We start from the raw sequence: 9,404 nt of genomic DNA, 5'->3' as shown, positions 1-9,404 counted from the left end.
TCAAACGGGAGGAAATGAGGCCGGTTTGAGGTGCACACGCGCGCGCACGCAGGTCCGCACCTCCTGCTGCGTGTCATCATCATCAGTGACAGGAAGCATCTGTCGCCGCTCTTCTTCTTCTTCCATGTCGCGTTGTTGTATGTCGTATTAGAGCAGCTGCCACATGTTCTACACCTAAATCTCACAAGAGGACGAAAAAAAACTGGATAATTGTCGGTTCTTTCATTATTTTGCTCATGCACACGGCTGCCGTAAATTGGCGAGTTTGAATGTTATTATAAAAGATACACATATTTAAATAATAAGACCTGGAGATGAGTTCTGCAGGTGTGGGCTTCACCGAGGACCTGCGGCAAGACATCAGCCAGGAGGAGTTGGACTTCTCCGACCTGTTTCTGTATCCACCTGGGGAGGACTTTCCTGTGGGCTGTGATAAAGGTGTGTATGCAGCAGTTATTCTGCTATTACAGAGACTTCACATAATATCGGCTTTTCCAATTGCACAATGTTCTTTTCTTTGTCATTTTAAAGATGCTGGCTTTGTCTAGAGTGTTTTATTTTTCTTTAGCTGTGAAGTAAAGTAAAGTAGCTTTGGGATCTCCATCAGTGAGTGCAGCTGCATGTCAGTTATTAGATGTTGCTTTGTAATCCTCCTCTTCCACTGTCATTAAGAATCCAATAGACTCTTGTTTCTTTTTCAGGAAACTATATAGAAACACAGAACCAGAGGCATTAACTGTCTTTATTACGAATGAATGTGGTTTCAATTATCTCAAAAACGTTTGAATGATGTATGAAGGCGTGGATGTCATTTAAAGATGTTCTAATTAGTTAATTGAATGTTTTTGTGCAAAAAAACACAACATATCACACACAACTTATTATTACTTGTTTTAAAACATATGTTATCTCAGGGTGGTTTACAAGTAGTCTCTGAACATGTCTGCACAAATGAATTCTACTTTTGTTATGGACAGATGACTCAGGTGCTCTCCTTCAGAGCGACAACCAGCCTCCTCTGCTGGTGGTGGACCATCTCACCGCGTACATCTCCAGCTCCAATCAGCCAGCCTCCAGTCAGGACGCCTCCTCTCACAGCCCAACCACAGCAAACCTGTCCGGGGCTGTGTTTGACACCCTGGGGCTGGCTTCGAGACCCGGGACCATCCCTGCTCCCAGCCCCAGGATTGAGATCACTCCATCTGGGGACTCTCTCACCTCTCAAACCCTCAAGCTGAGCCCTGGCACCAAAGCTCTCGGGGCCTACAGGGAGTGTGTGAGCCCTGCCAGCAGTAACTCCTCCACGGGCTGGCCTGTAGAGGCATACTCTCCTTTGGCTTCACCCAGCATCTCCCCATCTAATGGAGGCATGGGGTTGTCCAGCTTAGACCTCTGCCCGGGCCTCCAGGGCATCCACACGTCTTCTACCCACTCCTCCCCAGGAGCCTCACCTCGCAACAGCGTCACGGACGAGACCTTTCTCGTGCCCCAGCACCAACGCACCGCCTCATCACTTCTCCACCAACGCTCCCGCTCTGTCTCGCCGCATGGGAAGCGCTCCTATGACCTGGCCCACTCCTGTCAGGGGGCCACTCCAGTCAAGCAGCGCTCCCGGAGCCCCAGCCCCATCCCCTCGCTCCATGAGCACCAGAGGTCCTACTACATCCAACAATACCAGGCCCAAGCGGAGATCCAGCCCCAAACTCAGACCTCCTGCCCGGGCCTAGAGGAGATGCTGAACAGCCTCAGCTCCAGTCTACCAAGAGCGACACCTTACGTGATGGTGCGAGATGCACACGGGCCGCCCCAGAGACAGGACTGTGTGTATGGAGAAGGGTATGAGCGGGCCATTGAGCAGGAGAGGATGAGCAGGGCAGGAGCCGAGGTCAAGTCTGAAACCTTCTACATGCTCCCAGCTGTGTGGCCTTCTCCTCATCCAGTCCACCACAGAGCACTCGGGTGTGTTGTTTGTCCTTTCTTATACTGAGACTTTCTGTCTGTCTTTCTGCACCATTCATTGACAACTAAATGTAATATGAACTATTTTGGAATGTAATGTTTTGTCTCTGGTTCCCACCTTATAGTCCTTCTCTCTCTGCTTTTTGCCCAGAGGACTGTGTGCGGCTCCACTTCCGTCTTTAGAGTGGCCGCTGCCCGGTCAGTCTGCTCAGTACGAGCTTCTCATCCAGCAGGAGCCCAGATCTCACCACAGGGCTCACTATGAGACGGAGGGCAGCCGCGGAGCTGTGAAGACACCTAACGGAGGGCATCCGGAAGTTCAGGTGCATTTCTATTGGTTGTCCAGAGAAGGAAATGCAAGCAACACAAAAAAGATCGCGCTCACTTCCCTTCTGTGTCGCTGCCAGTTCTGTAAAAGATAAAGCGGGAGAGATTTTAAATATCGGCTGGTATTTCCTGGGTAAAGGTGATTATATGTAAAGCCAACAGCTTTACATATAATTTGAAAGGGCAAATTACTCGGACATTCACAGCTTCAAAGTGCTAAAAGATAACCGTAGTTACAAATCACGTGTTGATATATATCATGCAAGTATCGGTTCATGGGTCCGTTTTATTTACTGTTACTGTTGGTTTTCCTGGCACTGAGGCACGAAGAGACTATGCAAATCAGTGTTCTTGCTATGCCCGTTACGCCGTGACCTGTGCAGTGTAAATATGTTCTCTGCAGCCATGGATGTTAATGGTATTAGAGTACACTTTATTCACCGTGAAGCGTGCAATTAATCGCCTTTGTTGCCCTTAGCTCCGCGGGTACCAAGGCACAGCTCCACTGGGGCTGCAGGTGTTCATCGGGACGGCCGACGAGAGAATCCTGAAACCTCACGCCTTCTACCAAGTCCACCGCATCACTGGGAAGACCGTCACCACACCCAGCATGGAGAGGATGATCAACGGGACCAAAGTGTTGGAGATCCCTCTGGAGCCGAAGAACCACATGAGAGTGATGTGAGTGGCAGAGCGACGCGGTGGGATACGTGTTCAACAATCTGCAGTCCCTTCTGTGGCGTTCTCTCTCCCATATTTACAGACGCAGAGATACATTTAACTGAGTCTCCACGACGATACCATTGGTTTTCTATGGATTTTCTGTTCATAAAGTTGGAGCTTTTGTCCTCATTGTGCGTCTCTTTTCAAACTCACTCATGATGGCTATTGCCGCTCTTGCAAGCTGCAAGATTTTTGTCATTTTTTTCCACCGACGAGTGGCGGCAACTCAAAATGCATCACTTCCTGTGTGCCAGAGACACACTGGCTGTTCACAACAGCAACAAACAAACAAACAAAACCCTGCTTTGATGAATTTGACTTACGATGAATAACTGAAAAAGTTATTCTTTATCGAAATATCACAGACCGCTACCACTACAAACTAGGTTATTAACTGACAAAGATTAAATCAATCTTTGCACTTGCCAACAAACACTTTGGCCTAATTTCAGCACACTTTTCTGTATCTTATCTGTCTTTTCTCACACTTCGTAGGTTTGACTGTCTAGGAATCCTGAAGTTGAGAAATGCCGACATTGAACTGAGGAACGGTGAGACGGACATTGGACGAAAGAACACACGCGTGCGTTTGGTGTTTCGCGTCCACATTCCTCAACCTGGAGGCCAACTGGTGTCTCTTCAAGCTGCCTCTCATCCTATCGAATGCTGTAAGGAGGGTTTCATTCCTGATGAACATGAACAGAATGTTGCTTTCTATCGTTAGAGTTGTAAAATCTAGTGTTGTTGAACTTGCAGTTTAAAAAAAATCTTTTATTGGTTACACTACTGTTTATATATGTAGGTTTTAACTTAATGCCCTTTCAAACTCCTAAAATATACATCTTCTTATTACAAATGCAAATGGCGATTGATGTTGGATGCTGTTGCTGTGTTGCTGACAAGTGCACTAACTTAACTTGCGTTGGTGGGTCGGAGTAGAAAATGTTTCCACCAGATGTTTTCTGACCTCGGTGTAGTCTTTCTTACACATGTGTCTCCTCCTCAGCCCAGCGCTCAGCTCAGGAGCTCCCTGCAGTCGAGAGGCAGGACCTGGACCGATGCTCAGTGCTGGGGGGTCAACAAATGGTCCTCACAGGACAGAATTTCACAACTCACTCCAGAGTGATATTCTCAGAGAAGACACAAGGTGAGAAGAAATACGTACTTTCATTGTCTGGTGATGTGAAGTTAGGCGATTTTAAGTCTACCTCAAATTACATTTATTAAAGAGGTACTAAAGATGAGCCACAACATAGAATAAAAATGCACTTAAAAGAATGGTTCCACTTTAGATGAGAATCTCCTCATTAAAAGCAAATAAGTTCCCAAACTTGAGCTATTCCTTGAATACATTATGCTGCTCATCTAGTTATCGTAACCACTCGCACATTGAGGTGTGTGTTATGTTGATCTGTGATTGTTGTGTGCGTGTGTGTGTGTATTTTGATTCAAACCAGATTTCTATGATTAAAATAAACTAATATTTTGTGCAACATCCATCTGGGTCCTCCCAAAACGCTGCTTCAGCCTGTCCTCCTACTGAGATAGTATTTGTTTTTTTCAGAGTATTTGCATTTTGCCCGGGCAACATCAACTTTTAGTGACGCACATCTTCCTTCAGCCCACACTTAACTCTGATCAAATGAGCCGGTACTTTGACATTTTACTGTTTGATAACACCTTTTATTGATTTCTACATGGAAATGTCTCACCTCATTATTGCTCTTACTGCCCACACAATATTTTACATTACTTTACATGGTTTGAGAGCAGGATGGGTACAGTTGACTGCGTATAAAGCCTCTCTGTTGCTGTGCGTGGGGTTTTATGCAACAGGATGTGGTTAGACAGACTGATAAAGATTCAGACCCGGAGCAGAGACTTTGTGTTTTTTTTCAAAGCGTGGGTAGAGAATAGGAACGTATAAAAACTATGGTGGGAATGAAACAAAAAAACTGTCAGAAAGAGCTCAAATAGCTCATTTTAATCAAATAATCTTCTAATGTAACAGTAATAGTTTAACATCATGGGCAAGTTGCTTATTTGCTTTCATCCGGGAGTTCTACATCTGTTCTACACGTAGATCTTTCATGCAAATATAAGGCTATAGCCAGCAGCCTGTTAGCTTAGCTTAGCACAAAGACTGGCAACAGAAGGACACAGATAAGGTCACACAATCTGCATACCAGCACCTCTAAAACCCAGAACCCCAAGTAAAATCGTTGTTTTAACACCATTTTCCCTGTGCATGCGAAGCTAAGCTAACTGGCTGCTACCTGCAGCTGTTTCTTGTGGTTTTAACCTTCTCATCGTTGTCTCGTCAAGACAGCGTGTTGCTAAAAATGCCAAACTACTGCTTTAAACTGGCTTTAAAGCAGTGTTTGGCAGTGTTTAAAGCACAGTTTAGTACTTTATTCCCTCCGTTTACAGGTGGTGAGCAAATCTGGGAGGTGGAAGCCACCGTCGACAGAGACAAAACACAAGCTGTGAGTTAACTTACACGTACCGGTCATTACACATGGGCTGTCACCACCCACACCCACCCACACACACACACACACACACACAACATGCTGCCACGTTTATCACATGCAAAGAGTTTGATTTCTGATGCGTTCTGATGCGTTCTGATGAGTTTGATTTGAAACATGCAAGTGTGAGATCTGGGGCAGCCTGCGCCTCTCTGTTTCAACATGACTGTTTGTCTGAAGCGGGATCTTTTTTTCTGTTGTGTCGAAATCCCCGTCTAGAACATGCTCTTTGTTGAGGTTCCTCCGTATCGAAACAGGACCATTTCCAACCCATCCAAAGTCAACTTCTACGTCGTCAACGGGAAGAAGAAACACAGTCAGCCTCAGCACTTCATCTACACTCCTAATATAGGTATATATATATTTCAACATCTATTTGATGGATTGTCATGAAATCGTGTCCAGATATTAGTAAGAAATCTTCCTGTGTTGGTGATCCCCTTACTTTTCATCAAGCGCCACCATCACCGTCAAAATTTCAATTGGCCCAGTACTTTGGTATATGTCCATGTTTATATCTAAATGTGATACAAAATGTACAGAAATTTAAAAAACGTCAAATTAAAATGCGAAATTAAGTGACGTTTGAATATCTCAATTATGACACATCATCAGGTAGAGAGAATCGTGTTTTCACTGTTAGCTAGCTAACGTTGTCTGGGATTAAGTGACATCAAATTATTTAAACAAAAAAGTGAGTCAGTTAAAAGCTCCAAAGTATGTAGTGAGGAAATATGACCCTGACTGCATTACCTTTGGATTAATAATGGCAGCCAGTGATGGACGAGAGTAACCAGAATATGTTTTTTAAAATGTATCATTACTGTCGACAGGGGAATAACACATGCATTTTTTCCCTTCTCTTTGTGATGTATTTTTTATGTATTTGTTTTACAATCAGAAGTGGGCCTTATGTTACAAAAAGTTGAGAACCTCTAGGTTAAACTAGGATGGTGAACCTGGTAATTAACACAAGTTAAGAAAACGTCAACATGTTAGCAATGCCATTGTGAGGATGTTTGCATGCTTATGTTAGCATTTAGCTTAAAGTACCACTGTGCTGCTAGTGTGGCTTTAGACTCTTATTCCTTTTTCCGTCCTTTTACTCTTGTCAGTGAGCTAATGTAGACCTACAAGGAGTTCTCTCACCTTTTGTAATCTTTTAATTCTAGCCATAAAAGCAGAACCACTGGACGACTACCAGTTGAATTCATACATCTACTCAGACAATCAGTCCCTGTCTGGCCTGTCAATGAAGTCGCTTTACCATCACCTGGATCAGGAAAGAAACCTTCAATCTTTGAATGTTTCTCCAACAACGTATCATCTAACCACTGTGGACCCCAGAGCCCATGTCTTAATCCCTGATCCGCTGGACGACCAGCCAGTTTATTATCAGCACAGAGCCAACACTCTGACCAACAACCCCGCGCTTTACCACACTGCAAATCAACGTTACAGCAACTGTGGTACCGCCCTGCATGGTTCCCCGATGGCTTCCCACCCTACCTCCGCTCCCAGCCTGTGTGTCAGTGTCAGAACCCCGATGGCCAAACTGGGCGAAGGTCCTCAAGTTGGTGATTCATTCAAGGCATGTGTGGTGTCAAGACATCAGAGTTATATGCAGGCAGCGCTGCCCCTAGGAAAGTCTCCACCTTCAGGATACATCCAAGCTCAAGCTCAAGGAAAGGCTGGAAGCCGAGTGGAGCCTCTGACCCAGATCGACTCTGGTAGAGGAAACCACGAGGAGCGAGCTCCAGAGGGGGTCACGGTCAAACAAGAGAATCTCCGCTATGCTTACCTGGAGGATGGTGAGTCATTATTGTACATGTTTTCTTAATCCCCCCCATTCTGACATCTTCGCAGGGTTTGAACTCAGATACATGATGACTTTGGTCTGTCTTTGAGGGAAGACTGATCAAAAGTGTGTGTTGAACGATTATCACATCTCGCGCTCCGCTATGAGGGGAAGCTTTTTGAGTGTCTTTTTGAACAGCTAAAATGTTCAGACCACAGGTTGTATCAGTGAGTCTGCGTGTTCTGCATGTCATAGTGTAATATTGTGTGTCTACAACTAGCAATACATTTACATCAGTCAGTAACACGGTCTGAGTGATGCAAAATAGATCTCTGTCTATCTCTAAAGCCGCTTTTTGGGGTTTCCTTGACAAGATGACAGATCGCTCAAGCGTTAAGCTGAGTTGTAGAACCTTCTGCATTAATTGCTTCACCCAAAGAATTTAAAATACTATACAAAAAAAACATGCACACTTGTCTGAGGGATGGGTAATTGTGGTCCAGTTTGCAAATGCATACCAGCACATTGCAACTGTACGCTTGCAAATCCTGCATTGTGGTTAGTGCTGGGCCTTTCTATCCACTGTTCTGCCTCTTTCACTGTCACTCACACAACCGAAACACTCACCACACTTCCGCATACCGCAGTGTCATTTAAGATAAATCTAATACAACTTACTTATGACTTGATGTATTTGAGCATGATGGAGGAGAAAGAAGCAACATCATCATGGAGTGAGAGAACAAGTGATGTACCTCCACCTTGTTTTCTGCGCGGCAAAGTTTCTGTTTACACTCGTGTGATAGTAGACAGAAACAGGAAGTTTGCTCTGTACACAAATGCATGCAGACACACACCTGTGGTTTGGAAAAACAACAGCATTGTCCTTTGTTCTGGTCTCTGATACAGACTTGGGTAACATCTCTAGCAAATTAAACAAAACACGCTATTGCGTTTGTGTTATTATTATCTGTTGTTTCTTGAGATGATATCTAATATTGATAATAGTTGAATTCTTTCTTTCAAAGGATTCATATGCAACAATTTTGCTTAAGTTTTTGTTATTAAAGACATCATTGATCCATCGAAAAAAAGTGTTTCAGAAAAATCTCTGTTCAACAAAATATCAACATAGTGGAACATACTTTGGAGATGCATTGCATTAATAAACTGGATGTATGAAATCAGACCTTTTCTTAGGACCCTTCTGGCGGCTTTAACCAGAAACCACAAGTCCAAGTGAGGACCTTTGATTGCCCACCTCGCTCGTTTCCTGTCACCATCACTCTCTAATAAAATATAAAATGTCCCCCAAATACTTGACTTTGGCGACACCTGCTGTTAGTATTAAAACTAAAACACTGTTGTAGACGGCATTATAATTGAAATAATCGACACAAATGGGCTTCAAATATAAATACAAATAAATATCAGAATCAGATTTTTTGGGAGAGTAGGTTTGGTTTTTACTGCAATATGTAACATAAAGAATACAAGATGAACTACATTAAATGTTACGTAAAATAAACATGGTGTTTTTGTTTTTTACAGCGTAGTTGTGAATACTAAGATTGCTTACCGTTTTGTAATGTTTTACAGTGAATGACATCATAAGAAGAGACATGAAAGGCCACAATGGAGAGTGACCCTGGAGGCCTGATGTCCATCAGATCAAGCATATGTAAAATATAAAATCCTGAATGTCTTGGAGCAAGCTTGTACTTGTAAGGCCTATATGTTGACTTTAGACTTTTTAGCCTCAGCAATGATAGAAGACAACATGTGTTATACCTTATATTGTGTATCTATTGTGTGTTTATTTTAATCTCTTTGACTTATCTTTGTTCATTCATTTGTACAATTGCTCTTCGTAAACATGTGTAAAATATTTTATAATAAATATATTATGTTTATACGAATCAGTGTGTTTGCATTAACAGCAGGAATAGACTGATGAGAAACTCAAATATTCTCAATTAACATCTAATACTTTGTCTTTGAAATGACTTTTCCTGAAATTAAGTCATACTATGATATATCTTCTGTGCAAGGAGTCTTATTATGAT

At 43.2% G+C, this 9,404-nt stretch overlaps 1 protein-coding gene across 1 annotated transcript; it reads left to right on the top strand.

Annotated features, from left to right (window-relative positions):
* Positions 1-9,236, top strand: LOC117731309 (nuclear factor of activated T-cells, cytoplasmic 2). Its single transcript, XM_034533577.1, has 10 exons — positions 1-438; positions 978-1,959; positions 2,111-2,282; positions 2,765-2,967; positions 3,505-3,677; positions 4,016-4,156; positions 5,440-5,495; positions 5,760-5,892; positions 6,713-7,351; positions 8,938-9,236. Exons 1-10 carry the CDS (start codon positions 315-317, stop codon positions 8,982-8,984), a joined length of 2,670 nt encoding a protein of 889 aa, XP_034389468.1. The 5' UTR covers positions 1-314; the 3' UTR covers positions 8,985-9,236.
* Positions 9,237-9,404: the final 168 nt, after the last annotated feature.

This window comes from Cyclopterus lumpus, chromosome 5, assembly GCF_009769545.1.
Source record: "Cyclopterus lumpus isolate fCycLum1 chromosome 5, fCycLum1.pri, whole genome shotgun sequence".
In the NCBI taxonomy this organism is placed as follows: Eukaryota; Metazoa; Chordata; class Actinopteri; order Perciformes; family Cyclopteridae; genus Cyclopterus; species Cyclopterus lumpus.
This window is presented reverse-complemented; position numbering and strand designations above follow the sequence as displayed.

What these genes read in the sequence shown, in the direction of transcription:
- LOC117731309 (XM_034533577.1), top strand. Translation starts at nt 315, where the DNA reads ATGAGTTCTGCAGGTGTGGGCTTCACCGAGGACCTGCGGCAAGACATC. An exon ending in GAGGGCATCCGGAAGTTCAG is followed by an intron (nt 2,283 to 2,764) that starts GTGCATTTCTAT and finishes TGTTGCCCTTAG; the next exon opens with CTCCGCGGGTACCAAGGCAC. An exon ending in AAGAACCACATGAGAGTGAT is followed by an intron (nt 2,968 to 3,504) that starts GTGAGTGGCAGA and finishes CACACTTCGTAG; the next exon opens with GTTTGACTGTCTAGGAATCC.